Source organism: Oncorhynchus clarkii, chromosome 30 (genome assembly GCF_045791955.1).
Source record: "Oncorhynchus clarkii lewisi isolate Uvic-CL-2024 chromosome 30, UVic_Ocla_1.0, whole genome shotgun sequence".
NCBI classification, from domain to species: Eukaryota; Metazoa; Chordata; class Actinopteri; order Salmoniformes; family Salmonidae; genus Oncorhynchus; species Oncorhynchus clarkii.
In genome coordinates, this window is record NC_092176.1 from 23,170,657 (window position 1) to 23,196,615 (window position 25,959).

The window sequence follows — 25,959 nt, forward strand, 5'->3', positions numbered from 1 at the left end:
CTCTACTTTTTTCAGTGTGTCAACATATGACACCCTCTGCACTACTCTAACCCTGGTAACCTCAACCTGCCTCTCTCTCTCTCGACACTTCTTTCTGATCCCCAGCACCATGGCCACCTCTACAATTAACACATACGCTTCTTTCCCCAATACTGCACATTCCTTTTGTCTCATGCCCTTCTGCACACTTCTTACACACTGCTGCCACTCCCCCCTACACATTGCTGCCACATGCCCATAAACTTGACACCTGTAACAACGTAATGGGTTCAGCACAAAACCTTGTACGGGATAACTGAAATATTATAACATTCCCTTATCGGGCAAAGACTCAACATCAAAACTCAGAAGAACAGGCAATGACTCTCACCAGTCACGCCACCCAGTCTGCATCGCACCAAACGACGAGCATCACAAACACCGGGAATCTTCCCCTTCAGCTGGTCCACCTTCACCGCTACCCCAGTAATCACTCCTTTCAATGGCGCCCTATTCCTAAGAGCAAAGCAATAAACCGATCTCGCTCCCTCTGAGCAGAAGAAACATACACAAATATCACGTGTTACCTTCAATGACTCAGCTGCACCAAACTCCTTTACCACCCACCCTGAAACCACAAATGGATCTGCTAAAAGGCAAGGATTCACTTTCTCAAAAAATGTCACTCCTACTGGATGAGATTGTTCTTTATCATGTCCATTGATGAAAGGCTCGGGCTCTGAGCTCTTCACCACAGCTTCCACTCCACTTAACTCGCTCTCACTCATTTCTATTTCACCTCCAGCACTTGACATGGCATACTCTTTGCTCTGCTTGTACTTGCCACCAGTCTTCTTCGCCTCCGCATCTCCCTTTCTATTGTCATCTTCATCAAATTCAACCTCAACCTCTGCTTTCCTCATTCTCTTCGATGCCTTCTTCCTCCTTTTCCTCTTTCCTTCCTCACAGCTGAAACAGAAGACTGTCTCCTGCAGCTTAGGTAGAGGCAGTAGGTCCCCACACTCATAACAGAAGTTCCTGTGGTTCCCGCTTGTCTCTGTAGCCTTTTTCCACTCAACCGTCCCCACAAAATCCATGCTCCCAGGTTCTTCTTCTTCTTCATCAATTGGCCTCTCTATACAGACAAGATACTTGTCTCTCCGCCCTAACAATTGGAATAGGCTGTCTAGCTCCCGTCTATCCTTTCTTTGGATTTGTGGATCTAATTATTTTCCAAAAATGTTTAATATTTGATGAGGGTTGTTGAATTCAACCACCTGTATTCCACAGGAGGTTGGTATCACCTTAATTAGGGAGATCGGTCTCGTTGTAATGATGAGCGGAGTAGATGAAATGGTAACAAATACATCAAACACATGGTTTCCAGGTGTTTGATGCCATTCCATTTGCTCCGTTCCATTTAAGCTTTTCTCCCTCAGCAGCTACCTGTGCTGTATTCAATGGAGAGATGCTATGCTACTAGCCTCATGTCATGAATATGCATAGCCATCTCGAGACAACTCTGATATCAGGTGTTTTGCGGGGATGTCATGTGTCCTTATATTTATATTGTACCTTTATATCAGTACACTCGTAACAAATTAAGCATTACGAAAATTATATTCAATCAAATAAAGCTCACGTAGAAAATAGGCCATTCATTTGATGTTTTACCAAATTCTAAACTCATTGATCTACACACAAAAACTCCTTGCTTGGTGTGCAATTTTTTTTTAAACGCCACCTGCTGGAGGGAGACAGATTTTCCGCCGAGTTGGGCCTCTCTCTTTACCTCTTCCTCTCTGACCGCACCTCCGGTCCTGCCCCATAATGACGTGGCTAGCATGCGGAAGCAAATTCAAAACTCAGGAGTGAAGACCGAAGACAAGATGCATCGGCAAAGAAGATACTTATAACGGCGCCAAATTCGGCCAGTACACAATCAAAATATAATTTTGTTTTTGTCATTGATAGTTGGAAACTTGCTTTAAACGTTACTAGCTGTTTATAATATTTTTTACCAACTTTTGGTACATATTGTGGTAGCTAGTTTGTTAACTTAGTTACCATAATTATTCTTGCTTGTTCTAACGTTAACTTTATGTATTAAATGCAGGGTCTCACTTGAGGTGAAGGATGGAGACTCCAGGGGGGACCTCCTCCAGTGGGGAGGGCTTCCTCTCCAGAATGGCCCTCAACGACAACAAGGCTGGAATGGAGGGCCTTGACAGGGACAAGATAAACAAGATCATCATGAAGTCCTCCAAGGTACCATGTTGAGAACTTCTGTCTGTATCCAAACACCCAAACTAACATTTGCCTAGACTCTGAGTTAATACCCTAGTTAGCTACCTTACTGTAATGTAATGGCACAGGAACAGACAAACCCACTTGTTAAGGCCCAGTGTGTTCTCTTCTCACAGTGTAACATGGCCAGTTACTGGAGGTCATCAGCCTCTGTGTTTACCTTCCTCTCCTACAGGGCTCCAGGTTCTATGAGAACGAGATGAAAAAGGAACAGCAGGTGAACCAGCGCATTGAGAGGATGATGCTGCAGAAAGCACACATCACTGAGCAACAGTTGAGCAAAGCACAAACACAGGTACGGTGCAGGTGGGCTCTATACACACGCGGGCTCCCGAGTGGTGCAGCGGTCTAAGGCACTGCATCTCAGTGCTAGAGGCGTCACTGCAGACCCTGGTTTGATTCCAGGCTGTATCACAACCGGCTGTGATTGAGAGTCCCATAGGGCGACGCACAATTGGCCCAGCGTCGTTAGGGTTTGGCCGAGGTAGGCCATCATTGTAAACTGACTTTCCGAGTTAAATAAAATTTTAAAAACACACACACATTATGCGGCCTCTGACACACAGATACAGTAAGTTTATAGCTTCTACAGTATATTTTATTTTACATTTACTTATCTAGGCAAGTCAGTTAAGAACAAATTCTTATTTTCAATGACTGCCTTGGAACAGGGGCAGAACGACAGATTTTTACCTTGTCAGCTCGGGGATTCGATCTTGTAACCTTTCGGTTACTAGTCCAACGCTCTAACCACTAGGCTACCTGCCGCCCCCATATATTTAGGTGTTATAATTTGATTGAAGTTCTGTCGCCTCTGAACGTCTTGTTGTAGGTGGAAAAGATGACCTTTGACCTGGAGAGGGTTCGTGACTTGAGCCGTGTTATTGTGCACGTGGATATGGATGCCTTCTACGCTGCGGTGGAGACGAGAGACTGTCCTGACCTGAAGGACAAACCCATGGCCGTGGGCTCTATGAGCATGCTGGTGAGATTCTATACAGGACTGTTAATTTGCTAGCAACATACTTTAGGCCATGTAGTGTATGTGGACACCTCTTCCTATTAGGGAATTTGGCCATTTCAGCCACACGTTGCTGACAAGTGTACAAAATCAAGCACACAGCCATGCATTCTCCATAGACAAACATTGAGAGTAGAATGGCCCGTACTGAAGTGACTTTCAACTTTCAACATGGCACTATTGAGACGTTTCATTACATGTTTTCTTACCTCATGTACACTATATATACAGAAGTATGTGGACACCCCTTCAAATTAGTGGATTTGGCTATTTTAGCCACACCCATTGCTGACAGGTGTATAAAATTGAGCACAGAAAACATTTGCAGTAGAATGGCCTTACTGGAGAGCTCAGCGACCTTCAATGTGGCACTGTCATAGGATGCCACCTTTCCAACAAGTCTGTTCGTAAAATTTCTGCCCTGCTAGAGCTGCCCCGGTCAACTGTAAGTGCTGTTATTGTGAAGTGGAAACGTCTAGGAGCAACAACGGCTCAGCCTTGAAGTGGTAGGCCACACAAGCTCACAGAACGGGAGCGGCGAGTGCTGAATCGCATAGTGTGTAAAAATCGTCTGTCCTCAATTGTAACTCTCACTACCGAGTTCCAAACTGCCTCAAGGAAGCAATGTCAGCACAATAACTGTACGTCGGGAGCTTAATGAAATGGGTTTCCCTGGCCGAGTAGCCACACACAAGCCTAATATCAGCATGCACAATGCCAAGTGTCGGCTAGAGTGGTGTGAAGCTCGCCGCTATTGGACTCTCTGGAGTGATGAATCACACTTCACCATCTGGCAGTCCGACAGACGAATCTGGGTTTGGCTGATGCCAGGTGAACGTTACCTGCCCCAATGCATAGTGCCAACTGTAAAGTTTGGTGGAGGAGGAATAATGATCTGGGGCTGTTCATGCTTTGGGCTAGGCCCCTAAGTTCCAGTGAAGGAAAATGTTAACTCTACAGCATACAGTGACATTCTAGACGATTCTGTGCTTCCAACTTTCTGGCAACAGTTTGGGGAAGGCCCTTTCCTGTATCAGCATTACAATGCCCCCATGCACAAAGTGAGGTCCATACAGAAATGCTTTGTTGAGATCGGTGTGGAAGAACCTGACTTTCCTGCACAGAGCTCTGACCTCTACCCCATCGAACACCTTGGAGATGAATTGGAACGCTGACATCAGTGCCGACTTCACTAATTCTCTTGTAGCTGAATGTAAGCAAGTCCCCGCAGCAATGTTCCAACATCTAGTGGAATGCCTTCCCAGAAGAATTATAGCAGCGAAGGGGGGGACCAACTCTATATTAATGCCCATGATTTTGGAAGGAGATGTTTGACGAGCAGGTGTCAACATACTTTTGGCCATGTAGTGTATAAGCACAGGCTTCTCATGAGCGAGACAGGATTTGGAAGGCTGGCCACGCAAGACTATGGAGACAAGCAAAATAATATATAATTATATATTATTATTATTATATAGTTTGTAATACCAAATGTCTAGTTATGTGATGTCAAAATAAGAAAGCCAAGCCTGTTGACTTCGCTACCCAGAGGGAGGTTCATATCTGGCGATCTTTCTCACACTGGTTCTCTTTCATGTATGAACTAGTTTATGGTGTTCTAACTGGATCTGAAAGATGGCCCATTATTGCACTACAACAATTACCTTGTATTGAGCCCCAGGTTGTGTCTACAACTTGTCTATGTTTTATCCACTCTCCTCAGACAACTTCCAACTACCATGCAAGGAAGTTTGGGGTCCGTGCCGCCATGCCTGGCTTCATCGCGAAGAAGCTCTGCCCAAACCTGGTTATTGTTCCAACCAACTTTGACAAATACAGAGCAGTGAGCGCTGAAGTAAGGATCTGACACACACAGTGTTTCAGTGGCCAGTGAGGCTTTTACTAAATGTATAAATCCTCCCTAAACAGACATATGGGTCACTAATCATCCTATTTCTCTGCTAGGTCCAAGAGATCTTTGCAGACTATGACCCTCACTTCCTTCCCATGAGTCTGGACGAGGCCTACCTGGACATCAGTGAGCACCTGGAGCAGAGGAGGGTCTGGCCAGAGGCCCTGCGTACCCACCGTCTCCGGACCAACGACACTGGGACAGCTACATCCGTGTCAGTGCCAGGTCAGGAGTCGGTGTCTAAATACAGTGGATTACTGTGTAATATATGTGTCATGTTCATTTGTTACACTGTTGGATTCCTTTTTTAAACCCATTTTTCAGTTATAGTTTACATACTGTGATAAAGTTGTCATTTGTAAGACAACTTTGAGAGTCCATTTTAAGTAGTTCGAATGCGATATAAAGGCAGATACATGTTCTATGGTAGATATAACAAAAGTAAAGAGGGTTATTAAGAGCTTAATAGCATAAGCCTCATCTAATTCTTCCTTCATTTTCTGCCTGACAGAAAGTAAATTAGAAGGGATTAGAACTATGTATGTGTAGTCCCTCTCGCTTTCTCTTATCTAGTTCACTTTTGCCACCTGTCAAGTATAACGAGTGACAAGGGGGGCAGAAGAGAAGAGACATGGACACACAGCTGTGAATCATCTCACACCTCTCTCTCTCTCTAGTTGAGGAGCAGGGTGATGGCCTACAGGAGACAGTAGAGGGTCTGTCTCCTGTCCTGTTTGAGGACAGCCCCAGCTCCTCCTCCTGCCCCTTTCTGCAGGATGCTCCTGGGGGCGGGGCTGGGGGAGACGTGATGGTGTTTGGGACCTGTGCCGAGGAGGCGGTGAGAGAGATGCGCTTCCGCATCGAGCAGAAAACCTCACTTACTGCCAGCGCAGGTGAGAGAGACGCTGTGTGTTCGTTTTCCTCAGAGGACACATTGTCTGAGTCCCAGATAGCACCCTATTTAGATTTTAATTGAACCTTTATTTAACTAGGCAAGTCAGTTAAGAACAAATTCTTATTTACAATGACGGCCTACACTGGCCAAACCCTCCCCTAAACCGGACGACACGGGGCCAATTGGGCGCCTCCCTATGGGACTCCCAATCACAGCTGGTTATGATACAGCCCAGTATCGAACCAGGGTCTGTGATGACGACTCCAGCACTTTGATGCAGTGCCGTAGACCGCTGCGCCACTCGTGAACCCAAATTCACTATGAAATGTCTTTTGGAACAGAGCTGAGGGTTACATAGCTGTGTGAAAATACCTCAGGGAACATTTGATATGTTACTATCCTAGTCTAACTTCATCATCCTATTCTGTATGTAGTCACATCAAGCTTGTAACACATTTGCCATGGGTCTTTTATTGGTCATTCTTCTAGGCATTGCCCCAAACATGATGCTGGCCAAGGTGTGTAGTGATAAGAACAAACCCAACGGCCAGTACAGACTCCCCTCTAACCGACAGGCTGTCATGGTATTCATACAGGACCTGCCAGTCCGGAAGGTAGGTTGCTATACACCTCAGCCCCAAAGCTATTAAGGGGTGTTTACTCAAGGAGATTTTTTTATGGACCATGTTGCTAGCTGATGGCCTACAAATAAAGATGAGTAAAATATGGTATTTTGGTGTGCCAGGTATCAGGCATTGGGAACGTGACAGAGAAGATGCTGGGAGCTCTAGGTATCACCAGCTGTATCCATCTTGGCCAGGAGATGGCGCTGCTGGCCTTGCTGTTCTCTGAGACGTCCTGGCACCACTTCCTCGACATCTCCCTAGGCTTGGGCTCCACACACATCGAGAGGTTCTGGCCGGGCAGGCAGAGGGGGTGGGCAGGGCAGAAAGGGGCAACTATACAGTAGATGAATCCTTCAAATGAGTTCAAGTCATCTGACTTGAGTCTGTCTGTTTTTTATTTACTTACAGGGACGGGGAGAGAAAAAGCATGAGCACAGAGAGGTAGTTGTTTTTCTTTTCTGGCAACATACAGTGAGCTCAAAGTATTTTCACAGTGACATGTTTGTTGTTGTTTTGGCTCTGTACTCAAGCACATAGGATTTGAAATGACAGTGACTATGAGGTTAACCTTAAAGTGCAGACGGTCAACTTTAATTTGAGGTTATTATATCCATATTGGCTGAACCGTTTAGAACTGACAACTTTTTGTACATAGTCTCCCCATTTTAGGGAACTGAAATTATTTTGACAAATTCACTTATGTGTGTTAAAGTAGTCAAGGGTTTAGTATTTTGTTCCATATTCTTAGCACGTAATGATTACATCAAGCTTGTGACTCTAAAAACTTGTCAGATGCTGTTGCAGTTTGTTTTTGTTTCAGATTATTTTGTGTCAAATAGAAATTAATTGTAAATAATTTGTCATTTTGTAGTCACTTTTATTCTAAATAAGAATAGAGTACTTGTTTCTGAACACTTCTCCATTAATATTGATGCTACCATGATTCTGGATAATAATGCATGAGTCGTGAATAACTATGAGTGAGAACGTTTGAGTCCTCTCAACATTACCAATAATGGGAGGTTAGCCATTTTGGTTGGGTAACTTTCTCACTCATCAGAACCTTATCAACCATTCATTTCTATTTGGCACAAAATAATCTGAGACGCAACCAAAACCAACTGTAAATGCATCAAACAAGTTTGTAGAGTCACAAGCTTGATGTAGTTATTGCGTGCTAGGAATATGTGACCAAATGCTAAACTTTTTACTACTTAAATACTCACGTTAATTTGGGTTGCCTGGCTACCCAGACTCCTTGCTCCAGCCAAATGCATCGCCACGCCTACGGACGTTAGTTTCTTCTCCGCAATGAGTCTGGATCTGAGTCCCTCCCCGACCTTTCACCGAATGCAAACCCATTCGGGGCCGTCTGATTAGTCCAGAAACCGATGGGTTGAGCCAGAACACACGAACACAAGTGGTGGTTTTAAAATTCCTCATTGGCTTTGATACTATGATTCGTTAGAGACAATCTAATTGCTGACCTTTTTTTTGTGCAACACCCCTCGTCACCACAATCGACTTCAATGATGGCATTCTCAGACTAAAGTATGTAGCGAACGTTCCGGTGTGAGTTGCCAGGCTATAAAACAGGGGGGGGGACTATGTACAAAAAGTTCTGTCATTTCTAAACGGTTCACCCAATGTATTCGCCTCATAATAACCAGACTGACTGATTGTCGCTGTGCAGTGAACATTCATGTAAGCTTGCGAGATCAGGTGGCTTGCTAGGCTACCGATATGGATGAAAATACCCTCAAATTAAAGCTGGCCGTCTGCACTTTAACCTCAGTCATTGTTTCATTTAAAATGTGTTTATTTATTTCACATATCCAGTTCAGAGACAGAATTACAAAAAATGTCACTGTCCAAATACTTTTGGACCTTACTGTATGTGTGAAATAAATAGATAAATAATGGAACATACTCTAATACTCTCCCCACATCCAACATGTTTCTCTATCTCCTTCATTCTCTGTCAGGACATTTGGAGAGATGGTTGCATTAGAGGAGCAGTTCTCTCTGTGCAGGCAGCTGTGTCAAGAACTGGCTCAGGACCTGCAGAAGGAGGCTCTCCAGGTACTCCACAGCAGTGGTTTTCAACCCTCTCCTCGGGGACCTCCAGACGTTTCACAATTTTGTTGTAGCCCTGAACTACCTCACCTGTTTCACCTTTTCAGAGGCTTGATGATTAGTTGTCAAGTTGAATCAGTTATGCTAGCTGTAGAATAGTTAAAATACATGGAAGGACTGGGGGTCCCCGAGGAGAGGGTTGAAAGTACAGCTTGGTTCATTACAGTACACTTTTAGTAATGGTATAGGTTGTGTAGCACATTTCTCCTCCTCGCTTAGAGTATATTTTCTTAAACACAAATTCACTTGGATTCATAGATTCACAATTTGGCTTTTTGTGGCTATTATGTGATACAAAACCGTTCACCAGTACATGGAACTGTGTTATGGCCGGCGTTAGTATTCAGCACCATTGTGAACAGCCATTGTCTGGCTGCCTATTTTTTTCTCTGGGGAAGTGTTATGAGAATTTTGTTATCAATGTTCATAAACTTCAATTAATCTACTCAGTCTGCAACCCAGAGTTTGTAAGATTCTGATTTAAATGAAACAGATTTCTCAGCTTACAATAGTCAAAATGTTTATTCACGAGGACGTCCTAACATCAAAAATGCAAACCCAGTCTTTATAACACACACAAACAAGTTCAAATCTTAAGCTACGCCTTGCTTAGACAGTCTGTGTTTTTCCACTACATAGATACATTGTTTAATCTGCAACATGTTTCATAATCTTCTGCAAGCCTAACAGTTTCTCCCCTCCACGGGTGGAGACAGAATGTCCTGTAAGTAGTCCAGCTTGTCTGTCGATAGCTCCTCTTATCATTTGTTTCCCACTTGCACCCTGCTTACATACTAAAAAGGAACAAAAGGTCCTTGTTCTAATTCTGACTAAAACTACACACATCATCATTATAGTTTTATGATTCTAATCAATGTCATACAATTATATGGTTTCAGAGTGGAATTATTTAATCATTATCTTTCAACATATAAATTATTTTATCAGGAAGAGAGAGCAGAAAAGTGTTCTTGAACAGAAAGGATATTTCCTCAGAGAGGGTATTGAGAGGGTATTTTGGGGTCACAGAACATCACAATATCAGTGTTGGATCCCAGAATCAATCTGTCTCTAAGAAGCATCTCACACAATTACTAGAGCGTCTGTTTCCCTCCAATCGATAGAGAGAGCTGCCTTGGCACGACCATCACCCCCTGGCTTAGCCCTAATGTTATTTTGATAGCTGGAGGAAATAGAGAGCAATTATGGAGAATACCAGGGACCAGTGTGATCCTCAGCCTGCCTGGTGAATAGGCTGCTTGGGGATGATCATCGCGCTCTTAGGAAAATGTCTTTGACCCTTCTTCACTTAGTGTAATCTATCAGTCAAATCAATGTCTGTTTTGTCCTTTGACTCCATCCCCAGGTTCAACCAGATGTATCCTGTAATTCACCATGTCATTGCTTTGTTTTCTTCCAGGGCAAGACAGTGACGTTGAAGCTTAAAAATGTCAACTTTGAGGTGAAAACCAGAGCGTGGACATTGCCGTGTGCCGTTGCTACGAGTGACGAGCTCTTTGCTGTCGCTAAGGACTTGCTGAAGACTGAGATTGACAACGTCAGCCCCCAGCCACTGAGACTGAGGCTCATGGGTAACCTTAATTTACCTTCTCTCACTGGAAAATACTTAATATCACTATTTCATGTCTGTTGTATATATCAATAATATATGAAGTACCTTCTACTGATTCTGTTATTAATTCTTATCTTTAATTAAAATCAACCCTTACGTGTCTGCAGGCATTCGAGTTTCCAGCTTTGTCAGAGCTGACGACAAGAAACCCCAGCAGAAGAGCATTGTGGGATTCCTTCAGCAAGGCAGGGCTGACTCCAGTAGCCCCTCACAGATTTCCTCCCACAAGCCTGTGAAAGAACATCAACCTAAGCCTACAGGCCAGACCCAGCCCTTTCCCTGCCCTTCCCTGGTACAGCAGAGCCAGGGGCAGGAGGATCACCCCTGGGTACCCAGCTGGGGAGGAGTGGAAGTGGGGAGGACTGGGGAGCAGCAGCAGTCCTTCTTCCAAAAAGCTCGCGCCCAGAGGCTGCGGCTGCAAGCTGAGAGAGAGGACCCACCAGAGGATGGAAAGTGGAACGTCTTAGAGACCAGACTGGGCCCAGCCTCATCAGCCACCAAGCCCAAACAGACACAGACACCCATTCAGAAGAATCCAAATACATCAGCAGAGACACACTTCTCTATGAGTGCATTGACAGCTCCTGACAACATGACACATGCACCTACAGCCAGCAGCACAGAGGCCCATGTGTCTACTTCATTGTGCTGGTCCACAGAGCCAGGGACAGACAGTCTGACCTGCCCTGTGTGCTTCAGGGAGGTGAACACCACAGACCTGACAGTCTTCAACAGACATGTTGACCAGTGTCTCAGTGGGGTTCCTATGGAGCACAACATTCACACAGACACAGAACTAGATAGAGGCTCCAGTGTCTGTGAGGTGGAGAAAGAGAGGGAAGGGGAGATTGAGAAAGAGATAGCTGAAGGGGAAAGGAGGAGGGAGGAGGGATTGATGGAGAAAGGTAGGGACCCACTCAGTAGGTGCATGTTGGACTCATTGGGCCTTCGATTGGACTCTAGTGCAGGTGATAATAAAGGACTACTTCTGTATGAGACTAGTACAACTAATATTTCACTAAACGCTGTGGGCCTGAACCCTGTCTGCCTTAACACTTGTCCAAATGGAGGTGTGTCTATACCTAGAGTTACAGACCCTAACATCCTGAAGGGTTCATCTCAAAGAGACCCTCGTGTTCGTCCGTTGTCCCCAGGTGGCCCTCGGCCAATGACTACGCCCAAGGTTGAGTCACATGACCCCAGAGAACCCGCCCTCACCTGCCCAGTGTGTCAGGTGACACAGGACACCGATAACCTCACCCTCTTTAACCGACACGTTGACCTCTGTCTAAACCAGGAGGTCTTACATGAGCTTGAAGGACTGGCATCTGTTGACTGCACCACCCACAATGCAACACCTGCTGCCCACAAAGGTCAGTGTTTCATTTAATGATTGATGACACATTACATGTCACCATGGGGCACCGTGTGCAGATTGATGAGGGAAAAAACAATTAAATCCATGTTAGAACAAGGCTGCAACACAACAAAATGCGGAAAAAGCCAAGGGGTCCGAACATTCTCAGAACGCACTGCACGTATTGGAGCTCCATTTGTTCAGTTCTGTAAATAACTCACACGCTTGAAACCGAAAGACAACTCAAATGTGTCCTACAAAGCAGCAACATTATTTACAAAATGTAAATGGTACAGAACAAAAACTGATATCTGGATCAAATACATTAACATAAAATGTATACACTACTCTACCTGATTTAGTGCTGATCTTCAAATATTATTTATATTAAGCTTTTCAATACATATTGTTTTGCAAATGACAGTATGGACTATAACTACGGTTGTTCTGATCTGTTGTTGCACATTGTTCATGAATGTGTCTTGTAGTTCTTATACAAGGCCAAATTTAAAGTGTATTAATATGAATAGGAAAAACACATCCCAGAAACATGTAGTTCTGTCCTTGAACTGTTCTTGTCTTAATGTGCTATATGATGTCATGTTTTGTGTGGACCCCAGGAAGAGTAGCTGCTGATTTTGCAACAGCTAATGGGGATCCTAATAAAATACCAAATTGTCATTAAAATAGACCAAGAACTTACCCACCCTGTTTTCAATGCGCTTCCAATGTCAGTCACATCCCCAGTGTTTCCATGGGTCCTGTTTCTGCCTGTTTTTACTCAATATGTAATCCAGGAGATTGTAAATTGAGGTTGAGTATATTTTCTTCCAAGAAAGAGTGAAACTGACCTGGTCTAAGGGTGAAACTAGAAGAATGTTTGGCCACTGTGAGGCCAGTCTGTCTGTCTCAGTGACATGGTATTGTGGGGGCTGTGTATTGATTTCCTTTGAGAGAGTGAAGACGTCTCATTTCACACTGTGGGGCCTCCCCTGCCCTGCTCACTGCCCCTGGTAAATCACTTCTTCACCCATTCAAGCCTGACAATGGAAAGAAAGTCTCTTCCAGTTTCCTCTTAACTAACTTGCCTGTGAGGTTGCAGTCTTTATAGCTTTGAAAAGAACACAAATTACTAAATTGCTTGTCGAACCTAGACAGTTGTCATTCTTTTTTTCCTAATGTCTTTTCCTGTTTCCCGCCCACAGAGCGAGAGCAGCCCCTGCGGAGAGCGCCACAGAAAGGCAAGAGCAAAAGGTGAGACTAGCTACAACTTCTTAGACATATCTCTGACTCAGGATGTATATATCAGAGATTGGAGTGTCACTCAGAGAGGAGCGAGAGAATTGATTTAGATGTACCCATGGTTACTGACTCATCGTGTTAGCAACACCCTAGCTTTGAATTGGTCAATTGACTTGAAAGTCAGCACATTCACAATGGACTTAATTAAACACAAATGTTGTGTGGTAGATTAAAACATTGACCAGAAGTTGACAAGAAGGTTTCAGATACTGGTGAAGACAGAGTGAGAATTGTGCAGTAAAATCAAATGTATTTATATAGCCCTTTTTACATCAGCTGATATCTCAAAGTGCTGTACAGAAACCCAGCCTAAAACCCCAAACAGCAAGCAATGCAGTTGTAGAAGCACAGTGGCGAGGAAAAACTCCCTAGAAAGGCCAAAACCTAGGAAGAAACCTAGAGAGGAACTAGGCCATGAGGGGTGGCCAGTCCTCTTCTGGCTGTGCCGGGTTGAGATTATAACAGAACATGGCCAAGATGTTCAAATGTTCATAAATGACCGGCATGGTCAAATAATAATAATCACAATAGTTGTTGAGGGTGCAACAAGTCAGCACCTCAGAAGTAAATGTCAGTTGGCTTTTCATAGCCGACCATTGAGAGTATCTCTACCGCTCCTGCTGTCTCTAGAGAGTTGAAAACAGCAGGTCTGGGACAGGTAGCACGTCCGGTGAACAGGTTAGGGTTCCTTAGCCGCAGGTAGAACAGTTGAAACTGGAGCAGCAGCACGGCCAGGTGGACTGGGGACAGCAAGGAGTCATCATGCCAAAGAGAGAATTAGAGCGAGCATACTTAAATTCACACAGGACCCCGAATAAAACAGGAGAAATACTCCAGATATAACAGACTGACCCTAGCCCCCCAACACACAAACTACTCCAGCATAAATACTGGAGGCTGAGACAGGAGGGGTCAGGAGACACTGTGGCCCCATCCGATGATACCCCCGGACAGGGCCAAACAGGCAGGATATAACCCCACCTACTTTTGCAAAGCACAGCCCCCACACCACTAGAGGGATATCTTCAACCACCAACTTACCATCCTGAGACAAGACCGAGTATAGCCCACAAAGATCTCCGCCACGGCACAACCTAATGGGGGGCGCCAACCCAGACAGGAAGACCACGTCAGTGACTCAACCCACGCACCCCTCCTAGGGACAGCATGGAAGAGCACCAGTAAGCCAGTGACTCAGCCCCTGTAATAGGGTTAGAGGAAAATAATCACAGTGGAGATGGGGGACCCAGCCAGGCAGAGACCGCAAGGGTGGTTTGTTGCTCCAGTGCCTTTCCGTTCACCTTCACACTCCTGGACCAGACTACACTCAATCATAGGACCTACTGAAGAGATGAGTCTTCAATAAAGACTTAAAGGATGAGACCAAGTCTGCGTCTCTCACATGGGTAGGCAGACCATTCCATAAAAATGGAGCTCTATAGGAGAAAGCCCTGTCTCCAGCTGTTTGCTTAGAAATTCTAGGGACAATTAGGAGGCCTGCGCCTTGTGACCGTAGTGTACGTGTAGGTATGTACGGCAGGACCAAATCGGAAAGATGGGTAGGAGCAAGCCCATGTAATGCTTTGTAGGTTAGCAGTAAAACCTTGAAATCAGCCCTTGCCTTAACAGGCAGCCAGTGTAGGGAGGCTAGCACTGGAGTAATATGATCACATTGTTGGGTTCTAGTCAGGATTCTAGCAGCCGTATTTAGCACTAACTGACGTTTATTTAGTGCTTTATCCGGGTAGCCGTAAAGTAGAGCATTGCAGTAGTCTAACCTAGAAGTAACAAAAGCATGGATTAATTTTTCTGCATCATTTTTGGACAGAACATTTCTGATTTTTGCAATGTTACGTAGATGGAAAAAAGCTGTCCTTGAAACAGTCTTGATATGTTCGTCAAAGGAGAGATCAGGGTCCAGAGTAACGCCGAGGTCCTTCACAGTTTTATTTGAGACTGTACAACCATCAAGATTAATTGTCAGATTCAACAGAAGATCTTTGTTTCTTGGGACCTAGAACAAGCATCTCTGTTTTGTCTGAGTTTAAAAGTAGAACGTTTGCAGCCATCCACTTCCTTATGTGCGAAACAGGCTTCCAGTGAGGGCAATTTTGGGGCTTCACCATGTTTCATCGAAATGTACAGCTGTGTGTCATCTGCATAGCAGTGAAAGTTAACATTATGTTTTCGAATGACATCCCCAAGAGGCAAAATATATAGTGAAAACAATAGTGGTCCTAAAACGGAACCTTGAGGAACACCGAAATTTACAGTTGATTTGTCAGAGGACAAAACATTCACAGAGACAAACTGATATCTTTCCGACAGATAAAATCTAAACCAGGCCAGAACTTGTCTGTGTAGACCAATTTGGGTTTCCAATCTCTCCAAAATAATGTGGTGATTGATGGTATCAAAAGCAGCACTAAGGTCTAGGAGCACGAGGACAGATGCAGAGCCTCGGTCTGACGCCATTAAAAAATGTGCTGTGTTTCGTTCTGGCTACTTTTCCAGGAGAGGCTCATCTCCCCCACCCCCATCTAAGAAGGTCAAAGCCCTGGGCCCAGCTCGGAACACCATCGACAAGTTCTTTAGGTGACAACACACACGAAGACCAAGAGGATGGCATGTTATTCTCAGACGGTGATGAAGTCTGACTGTTACCTGGATCTCAGGTGAATGGAGTGCTGGTGACCTCACTAGAAACCATACCTACCTACCTAGTACTTATTGGATTGCTGGGCATTTGGATTGCTTACTCAATAATTGAAGATGCACTTTCTTCTTTCTATAATGTTAGTTTTTATGTATTTTGTTCATTCTTTAATGTCATAATGGTCATAAATTTCTTTATTTATTTATTGTACTGCTATAATTGATCATGCACTAGCTGCGGCTAAATGAGGGGGACTGTGTGTGTTTTGTACCATTTTAGATGTAAAGAAGAAGGTGCACGATGGATGTGGGGTTAGAGGTAGGGGTTAGAATAACTAAACAGAAGATTACATGTTTTAAATACACTGAACAAAAATATAAATGCAGCATATAAAGTGTTTGTTTAAATTAAATTTGTTTACATCCCTGTTACTGGGCCTTTCTCCTTTGCCAAAAGAATCCATCCACCTGATAAGTGTGGCATATCAAGAAGCTGGTTAAATAGCATGATCATTACACAGGTGCGCATGTGCTGGGGGCAACAAAGGGCACTCTAAAATGTGCCGTTTTGTCACACAACACAATGCCACTGACATCTCAAGTTTTGAGGGAGCGTGCAATTGGCATGCTGACCACAGGAATGTCCACCAGAGCTGTTGCCAGATAATTAAATGTAAATTTTTCTACCATAAGCCGCCTCCGTCGTTTTAGAGAATTTGGCAGTGCCTCACAACCGCAGACCAGGTGCAACCACGCCAGCCCAGGACCTCCACATCTGGCTTCTTCAACTGCGGGATCATCTGAGATCAGGCATCTGGACAGCTGATTAAACTGTGGGTTTGCACAACCAAAATATTTCTGCACAAACTGCCTCAGGGTAGCTCATCTACATGCTCATTGTCTTCATTAGGGTCTTGATCTGACTGTAGTTCGGCATCGTAACCGACTTCATTTGGGGAAAATGCTCATCTTCGATGGCACTCTGGAGAAGTGTGCTCTTCCCAGATTAATCATGGTTTCAACTGTACCGGGCAGATGGCAGACAGCATGTCTGGGCGTGTGGGTGAGCGGTTTGCTGATGTCAACATTGTGAACGGAGTGCCCCATGGTGGCGGTGGGGTTATGGTATGGGCAGGCATTAGCTACGGATAATGAACACGATTGCATTTTATCGATGGCAATTTGAACACACATAGATACCGTGACAAGATCCTGAGGCCCATTGTTGTGCCATTTATCCACCGCCATCACCTCATGTTTCACCATAATGCACGGCCCCATGTCGCATGGATCTGTACACAATTTCTGGAAGCTGGAAATGTCCCAGTTCTTCATGGCCTGCATACTCTTCAGATATGTCACCCATTGAGCATGTTTGGGATGCTCTAGATCAACGTATACGACAGCGTGTTCCAGTTCCCGCCAATATCGAGCAACATTAAAGAGGAGTGGGACAACAGCGTGATCAACTCTATGTGCTGCATGAGGCAAATGGTGGTCACACCACATACTGACTGATTTTCTGATCCATGCCCTACTTTTTTTTTAAAGTTATTCATCTGTTGGTGACATCTGTATTCCCAGTCATGTGAAATCCATATATTAGGGCCTAATTTATTTATTTAAATTGACTGATTTCCTTATATGAACGGTATCTTTGAAATTGTTCCATGTTAAGTTTATATTTTTGTTCAGTGTATTATAGTTTTGCATAAGGAAACTTAAATATCTAAATTGTTTTAGATTATATTTAAATGTTCATTTAGTATTTAAGATTGTTTCCACAAGAATATTGCTCAAAGTTACCACCATGTTGACATTTGCTGAATGAACTGTGTTGGCAGTCAATTATTCTCCTTGTTAAACTTTGTAAAGTCTCTGTGTCAATGTTGATGAGTATTTAATGTGTGCAGTATAAATCCATTTAAACACACCTAAGGCCTCAACTACTTTCGGAGTTTTGATTGGAGCTTAGATTCATAATAATAGTATACTCAATAGTCAAATACACATAAATGACTAGAGTCAGTCATAAATCTGCACTCATACAGCTCACTACTCCAGGCTTAGAGTGTAGATAAGGCAGTGCAGGTATTCTTATGCACTCACTTTGACCAGAAGCGATTCTGTGAAGGGTGTGGGCTTCCAGAGTAAACAGAGGTCAGCCTTCCAGCCCTGGTAATGTACATACACTGCTCCATTTCCACACCACTTTGTATTCCTTATGCAGTAAGAACCTCTATCTGCTTCAGTAAAAAGATCCAGTTCCTGACCAGACTTTCTGCATTCATTCAGTAATGCTACATGGTTGTTTTGAAAGACAAGTATTAAACAGAGACATACTGGGATCCAGCCCAGGATACAGGGAGAAGTCACCAGATATTCACCATGGAGAGAATGTCCTTGAAGGAGAGGATGGGGGCACAGCTGATGAAGGAGCTGAACATGAACCCTAAAACGGCAAAAAACACAAAAAAAGCAGTCAAGGGATTCACTGACTTCATACAGAACGAGGAGACCAACAGTTACAATAATGAAGAAATGTGTGAGTACCGGGTATGTGTGAGTACCGGGTATGTGTGAGTACCAGGTATGTGTGTGTGAACGTGTGTCCGTGAGCATGTAAATGGGTAACACCTAAGCCCTGTTTAGATTTGTTTTATTTTAATCAAAAACAGACGTTTTATTCAACATAACTTGAGTAAACACTGAACGTTAAAAAAGGGGGGGTTTGTGCCATCCGCACTGTTATTCAAGTGAAAGTGTTTTTGAAAATGTTTAAGTGGAAATTGTTAAAAGTAGTCTTTGCATATAGTTGTAGGGTTTGTTTAACTTTTCAATCACTGGTTTTTGTTTGACATGCATGTTAAAGTGAAAAATTGGAGTCTCAGCATCACTCTGTCACAGTGGAATTGTCCCAAGGTCAAATTTAACAGTAAGAATAATAGCCTGGGGCAACAGAGCCTTACTTCTGCCCTCTTTCACAGGATCGGAAATTGAGTTCTTGTAATTATGGTATTAAATGTTGAGAAACATTGGTGAATATTCGTTCAATGCTAACATATTCTTTCGTAGACCAAAGCAAGCAATGAATATCCTTATCCTCTTAATTATAATGACTGCAAAGATTATGTTATGATAATATACTGTAGAAATGATAATGCTCTTGACCAAATCCCTGATCATCCTTATGGTTGAATCCATGTTGGAAAACCTTAGGTGTGTTACCATGTATCTGTCATGGGTAATGGTTTGACTGAATGTGAACATCCAGTGTGCAAAGAGCTGTGTTTGTATTGGCCACACGCACCTTACCAATTCCACCCTAATACTAGTCATAATAACTGAAATTTCACACCCCCATGTTCTCAAAAGAAAAACATGCATATTGATGTATTACTTATTGTGAAGCACCTGGTGAGTCTTATGTGTTTGCAGTGCTGGAGCTGGAGAAGGAGTACATTGAAGCAGCAAAGATAAATGATGTACAGACCATGAAGATTCTGGGAAGGGCAGTCAAGGTTGACGCAAAGAACTTGGTGAGTCAGTCCTCATATCCATAGGAACATCGTCTCCACACTGCAGTTAGTGGGACTACAGGAGACTATCATGTACTATTTCTGTTACTTCTTTATTAGAACCATGTATTCTGTTCTGTGTCACTTGTTAGAATAACTTGTCCCATGCATTGACCCTAGCATGATCGCACTGCCCTGCACTATGCAGTTGCTGGAAAAAACATAGAGGCCGTCCAAGTCCTTCTCCAGCGCAGAGCAAACATCAATCAAGAGGACAAGGTAGGAAGACAACACTTTTCCGGTGTTACTGATGGTGTCTTTTAAAGCTTCTCCTCTTCAACAAACTCTCAGGAGAGAATGGCCATGGTTTGTCAATTAAACTATTTCTCTCTTTCATACATACTCACACAGCATGGAGTGACAGCCATCCACCTGGCTGCCTGGTTTGGGAGTCTGCCCATCCTGAAGTTGCTTGTGCAGGGTGGTGCTGATCAGAAGGTTGAGAATGCGGTAGGGAACCTCTGTTCCTATTCACAAAGGCCTTGAAAATTTCTCAGAAATCCCTTTCCTCGATCTGCTGGTCAGACCTAAGTTGTTCTCTGACATCTCAACCATCTAGGATATCAATTACAATAATCAACCATCAACACAATTTCCCCATAACCATTTGAGAATACAAAATGTCAAGTTGTCATGTACAGTGCCTTTGGAAAGTATTCAGACCCTTTGACTTTTTCCACATTTTGTTATGATACAGCCTTATTCTAAAATGTATGTACATACAATACCCCACAATGACAAAGCAAAAACTTTTATTTAAATTTGCTAATTTATTTAAAAAAATATATATAAATAATATCACCTTTACATAAGTATTAGTCAGTACTTTGTTGAAGGACCTTTGGCAGCAATTACAGCCTCAAGTCTTCTTGCGTATGACGCTACAAGCTTAAGTTGACACACCTGTATTTGGGGAGTTTCTCCGATTTTTCTTTGCAGATCCTGTCAAGCTCTGTCAGGTTGGATGGGGAGCGACGCTGCACAGCTATTTTCAGGTCTCTCCAGAGATGTTTGATCGGGTTCAAGTCCGGGCTCTTGGCTGGGCCACTCAAGGACGTTCAGAGACCTGTCCCAAAGCCACTGCTGCGTTGTCTTGGCTGGGTGCTCATGGTCATTGCTCATGGTCCAGTTGGAAGGTGAATCTTCGCCCCATTCTGAGGTCCTGATCTCTCTGGAGCAGGTTTTCATCAAGGATCTCTCTGTACTTTTCTCTGTTCATCTTTGCCTCGATCCTGACTAGTCTCCTAGTCCCTGCCGCTGAAAAACACCCCCCAGACCAAGGCCCTTCTCCTCCGATTGCTCAGTTTGGCAGGGAAGCCAGCTCTATAAAGAGTCTTGGTGGTTCCAAACATCTTCCATTTAAGAATGATGGAGGCCACTGTGTTCTTAGGGACCTTCAATGCTGCAGAAATTTTTTTGTACCCTTCCCCAGATCTATACCTCGACACAATCTTGTCTCAGAGCTCTACGGACAATTCCTTTGACCTCATGGCTTGGTTTTTGCTCTGACATGCACTGTTAACTGTGGGACCTTATACAGACAGGTGTGTGTGCCTTTCCAAATCATGTCCAATCAAGTTGTATAAACATCAAGGATGATCAATGGAAACAAGATGTTCCTGAGCTCAAATTCAAATCTCATAGCAAAGAGTCTGAATACTTAGTTGAAGTCGGAAGTTTACATACACTTAGGTTGGAGTCATTAAAACTCGTTTTTCAACTACTCCACAAATTTCTTGTTAAAAAACTATAGTTTTGGCAAGTCGGTTAGGACATATACTTTGTGCATGACACAAGTAACTTTTCCAAAAATTGTTTACAGATTATTTCACTATCACAATTCTAGTGGGTCAGACATTTACATACACTAAGTTGACTGTGCCTTTAAACAGCTTGGAAAATTCCAGAAAATGATGTCATGGCCCTTAGAAGCTTCTGATAGGTCAATTGGAGGTGTACCTGTGGATGTATTTCAAGGCCTACCTTCAAACCCAGTGCCTCTTTGCTTGACATCATGGGAAAATCAAAAGACCTCCACAAGTCTGGTTCATCCTTGGGAGCAATTTCCAAACACCTGAAGGTACCACATTCATCTGTACAAACAATGGTATGCAAGTATAAACACCATTGGACCATGCAGTCGTCATACCGCTCAGGAAGGAGACGCGTTCTGTCTCCTAGAGATGAACGTACTGTGCTGTGAAAAGTGCAAATCAAAAACAAACAAAGTGCAAAGCGAAAGTATCTATATGCACAGTAAAACGAGTCCTATATCGACAACCTGAAAGGCCGCTCAGCAAGGAAGAAGCCACTGCTTCAACCCAGCTATAAAAAAGCCAGACTACGGATTGCAACTGCACATGGGTACAAAGATTGTACTTTTGGAGAAATGTCCTCTGGTCTGATGAAAGAAAAATAGAACTGTTTGGCCATCGTTATGTTTGGAGGAAAAAGGGGGAGGCTTGCAAGCCGAAGAACACCATCCCATCCGTGAAGCACGGGGGTGGCAGCATCATGTTGTGGGGGTGCTTTGCTGCAGGAGGAATATTATGTGGATATATTTAAGCAACATCTCAAGACATCAGTCAGGAAGTTAAAGCTTGGTCGCCAATGGGTTTTCCAAATGGACAATGACCCCAAGCATACTTCCAAAGTTGTGGCAAAATGGCTTAAGGACAACAAAGTCAAGGTATTGGAGTGGCCATCACCCATCCTATAGAACATTTGTGGGCAGAATTGAAAAAGCGTGTGAGAGCAAGAAGCCCTACAAATCTGACTCAGTTACACCAGCTCTGTCAGGAGGAATGGGCCAAAATTCACATTATTGTGGGAAGCTTGTGGAAGGCTACCTGAAACGTTTGACCCAAGTTAAACAATTTAAAGGCACTGATACCAAATACTATTTGAGTGTATGTCTACTTCTGACCCACTGGGAATGTGATGAAAGAAATAAAAGCTGAAATAAATCATTACTATTATTCTGACATTTCACATTCTTAAAATAAAGTGGTGATACTAACTGACCTAAGACAGGGAATTTTTACTATGATTAAATGTCAGGAATTGTGGAAAAAGAGTTTAAATGTATTTGGCTAAGGTGTATGTAAACTTCCGACTTCAACTGTATGTAAATAAGGTATTACAGTTAATTTTTTATACATTTTCAAAGATGTCTAAGAACCAGTTTCGCTTTGTCATTGTGGGGTATTATGTGTAGATAGCTGAGGATTTGTTTACATTTATTTAACGTAACAAAATGTGGAAAAAGTCAAGGGGTCTGAATACTTTCCGAAGGCACTGTATGGAGATGGTGAGTTGTATTCTCACTTCTCAGCTGGGAATGAACATCATGCACTGTGCTGCCATCAACAACCACACTGACATAATGACATTCATCATCTACGACCTGATGATGAAAGAGCTGGACAAAGAGGACCTGGTAACTACATAGACATACAGTATCAGTAACCATTGCATCCATTTCAAATATTGATTGGGCTGAATTAGTTCAATAAGCTGACCCTTTTTCTTCATCTCCTACCCCCCCGCACCAATCTCTCTCAGTCTGGACACAGAGCGTTTGCTTTGGCAGCAGAGCATGGCTCTGTGGAGATGCTGCAGATGTTGATGGAGGAGGCATACAATATGGCCACCATGGAGGAAGACCAGGTGTGTGTGTGTGTGTCACACCTATCAGGGGGCTGTAGGACTGTTTATTCCTCTATCTCCTCTTCCTGTTCACTGTCTCTCTCCCTTCCTCATTTCCTCCTGCTTTTTCTCTTTCTCTAAATGCTAGAATAGGAACACACCTCTGCATTTGGCTGCCGGCAATGGCCACTTGGATGTCGTCCAGCTACTGCTGAAGAGCTTTGAAACTCGCAATGAAGTCAATACGGTAAAGTCCCACTGTAAACGCTTTCTGGAAGGCCAAAACGTTCATATTTTAACCCTGCTTAAATTGAAAAAAATATCTTTAATGGTGAGCGAGTGCTGCGCATTTTCCTTTTCAATGGAGCTGTTTGATTGCCAGCATGTGTGATGGTGTGTGCTCAATGGCTACACCTTGCAGTAGCTGCTTTAGGTCAATGACTGATGTATTCGTGGCAGGCTGGGGAGACGGCTCTATACCTGGCTGCTGACGCTGCCCATGAGGACTGCGTCCAGGCTCTGTTGGAGGCAGGCTGTGACCCAAACATTGTCACCATGGTAGGCCTGTAAACATAAACCACACCCTCCAACTATTCACTAAAATGGCCACCACCAGGCATAGTTACTAAATCACACCCTGTTTATTCTACTTCAGTACTTTACCTAATAGGTAGACCTCTCCTAGACCTCTCTATTCAATGGGAACCTCTCCTCTCCCCTCTTAGGACCAAAGCAGTGCTCTACACCCTGTCTCAGAGAAGGGCCACACATCGTTGGTGAGACTCCTCATAGAGAACTCGGCCCACTTGGACTTACAAAACCAGGTGAGAGTGAGCATAGTGAACTGGTCCTACGTCTTGGTCAACCATGAATAAAGCCAAGCTGTTATCTGTGTAATTACTCAGTCTGTAGTATGACCTGACATCAGAGAGAGTTTCTATATAATGGTCAATTTTGGTTGTGTCTCCATTGGCAGCACCTCCAGGCTCCTCTCTACCTGGCAGTGAAGAACTGTCACATCCCTGTCATCCACACACTGCTCGAGGCTGGCTGCAACATCAACGTCACTGATCACGTACGTACAACACGTATACTCGGTCCACATCAATGTTATAATGAATTAGTTGCGTCCCAAATGGCACCCTATTCTCTGCATAGTGCATTACTAGTCCCGGGTCCTGCCAAACGTAGTGCACTATGTAGGACAGACATTGTAATGGTTGAAGTTATGGGTTTGGTAATCTGACCCTAGATCTGTGGTTAAGGGAAACTTATAACGTGAGCTCCTGTCTGTCCTCCTAAGAGGTCCCAGACTGTCCTGCATGTCGCTGCAGAGCTGGCCAGAGTGGACATTGTTGAGATGCTTCTGAAAGCTGGGATGAACCTAGTCCTCCAAGACAAGGTGAAACATGGACACAGAGAATAGGCTCATTTGACCCCTCTCCTCTCCACGGCAACTTCCCACTCAACTGTTTCTGTTTTGAGCAGCAGGGTAAGACAGCACTGGGTGTGGCAGCCCGAGCAGACGAGGTCATCATCGTTGACATGATCATCAAGGCAGAGAGATATTTGACATGGAGGATGGTAATGTTAACCGAGGACCATAATGGAAATAACTAACTTCATTGTGTTTGTTTATCCTCTATAATTGTGAATGAATGTAGAATGTGTAGCCTACTGTTGTGTGAGAGACCTCCCTATAAGTGATATAGCTGTACTGTATGATCAAATGCAGTAAATTCAATCACAGATTAATACGTTGCTGAAGTCATCTGCTAATCAATTTACTGGAGCTGGAAATCAATGATTATATTCATCACCGATTATTAATTTCCTAAAGTCACAACTCCAGATTAATCCCTGTAATACCATTAACGCTGGCAGTGGGAACATTATTTATGGACCTGAAATGCTTGACAATCAATTTCAGTGTCAATTTGATTCAGCATATCTTCCATACCCAACCTGACAGTCAAAGCAAGTGGCTCTGGCATTCAATAAGCATGGGACTATGTGTGCTTATCGCTGAACACTCACTGCTCTCAGTTTGTGAAGCTTGTCCTTTCTCAGGTGACTAGATGTGATTACCCTTCCAGGCCAACACTGAGCTTAATGAGAACCTTCACAGCCAGACTCCGCTGACGTTTAAATTAGACCACCGCACGGAGAGCAAACAGACCCGCAGCACTGCCTGGCACCTGGCCTACCGCCTGCTGAAGCCAGGCGACTGGAAGAGGCTGGCGCTGCACTGGCATTTCACTGAGCAGCAGGTGGCTGCCATCGAGGAGCAGTGGACAGGTGACACACACAACACCTTTGGCTCACAGTGTAGCACAGGGGAAAATCATTCACAGGAATATCAATTGAAACTCATTAATTGATCAATACCAAGTGTGAAGATACAATTTTGAAATCGGTAAGAGGGATTCTTTACTCATTTGACATTGTTCCAAAAACAAGCCACTTGGGTGACATTACCAAGGAAAGCCTTAACTACACTAAGTAATTTAACTCTTATTTTACCAGGGAAGTAAAGAACATATTCTAATTTAATGTGTGTGTGTGTGTAGGGCAGCAGAGCTACCAGGAACATGGGAACAGGATGCTGTTGATCTGGCTTCATGGGGTAGAGCTGGCCCAAAGGAGTCCTGCTAAAGAGCTGTACCAGGGCCTGCTTGCCATAGGCAACAAGACTATAGCAGGTATGGGGTGTCCATGACCCTTACCTCATAGGAAAATATAACATTTATGTTGAAGTCATAACAGCAAATTACAGATGGGTGTTTTGTTGTTTTACAGATAAAATACGAATGGACACAGAGGAAGGAGACATGAAGAAATGCATCCTTTCATAAAGGTGGAAAAAAACGACATAGGCATGCTTGAGTCAACAAGATAATTTTTTTCCAA

At 43.7% G+C, this 25,959-nt stretch overlaps 2 protein-coding genes across 2 annotated transcripts; both read left to right on the forward strand.

Annotated features, from left to right (window-relative positions):
• Window positions 1–1,839: 1,839 nt before the first annotated feature.
• LOC139390033 (DNA polymerase kappa-like) lies at window positions 1,840–17,756 on the forward strand. The gene is made up of 15 exons (XM_071137144.1): window positions 1,840–1,909; window positions 2,096–2,247; window positions 2,462–2,581; window positions 3,119–3,271; window positions 5,031–5,162; window positions 5,273–5,444; window positions 5,897–6,112; window positions 6,604–6,728; window positions 6,860–7,026; window positions 7,149–7,181; window positions 8,726–8,822; window positions 10,297–10,468; window positions 10,617–11,882; window positions 13,072–13,120; window positions 15,683–17,756. Exons 2-15 carry the CDS (start codon window positions 2,116–2,118, stop codon window positions 15,765–15,767), a joined length of 2,919 nt encoding a protein of 972 aa, XP_070993245.1. The 5' UTR covers window positions 1,840–1,909; window positions 2,096–2,115; the 3' UTR covers window positions 15,768–17,756.
• Window positions 16,859–25,959, forward strand: LOC139389511 (ankyrin repeat and death domain-containing protein 1B-like). The gene is made up of 16 exons (XM_071136331.1): window positions 16,859–16,937; window positions 18,177–18,368; window positions 19,262–19,362; window positions 19,522–19,620; window positions 19,753–19,851; window positions 22,736–22,840; window positions 22,966–23,070; window positions 23,198–23,296; window positions 23,509–23,607; window positions 23,775–23,873; window positions 24,026–24,124; window positions 24,353–24,451; window positions 24,538–24,633; window positions 25,146–25,347; window positions 25,620–25,751; window positions 25,849–25,959. Exons 1-16 carry the CDS (start codon window positions 16,859–16,861, stop codon window positions 25,902–25,904), a joined length of 1,761 nt encoding a protein of 586 aa, XP_070992432.1. The 3' UTR covers window positions 25,905–25,959.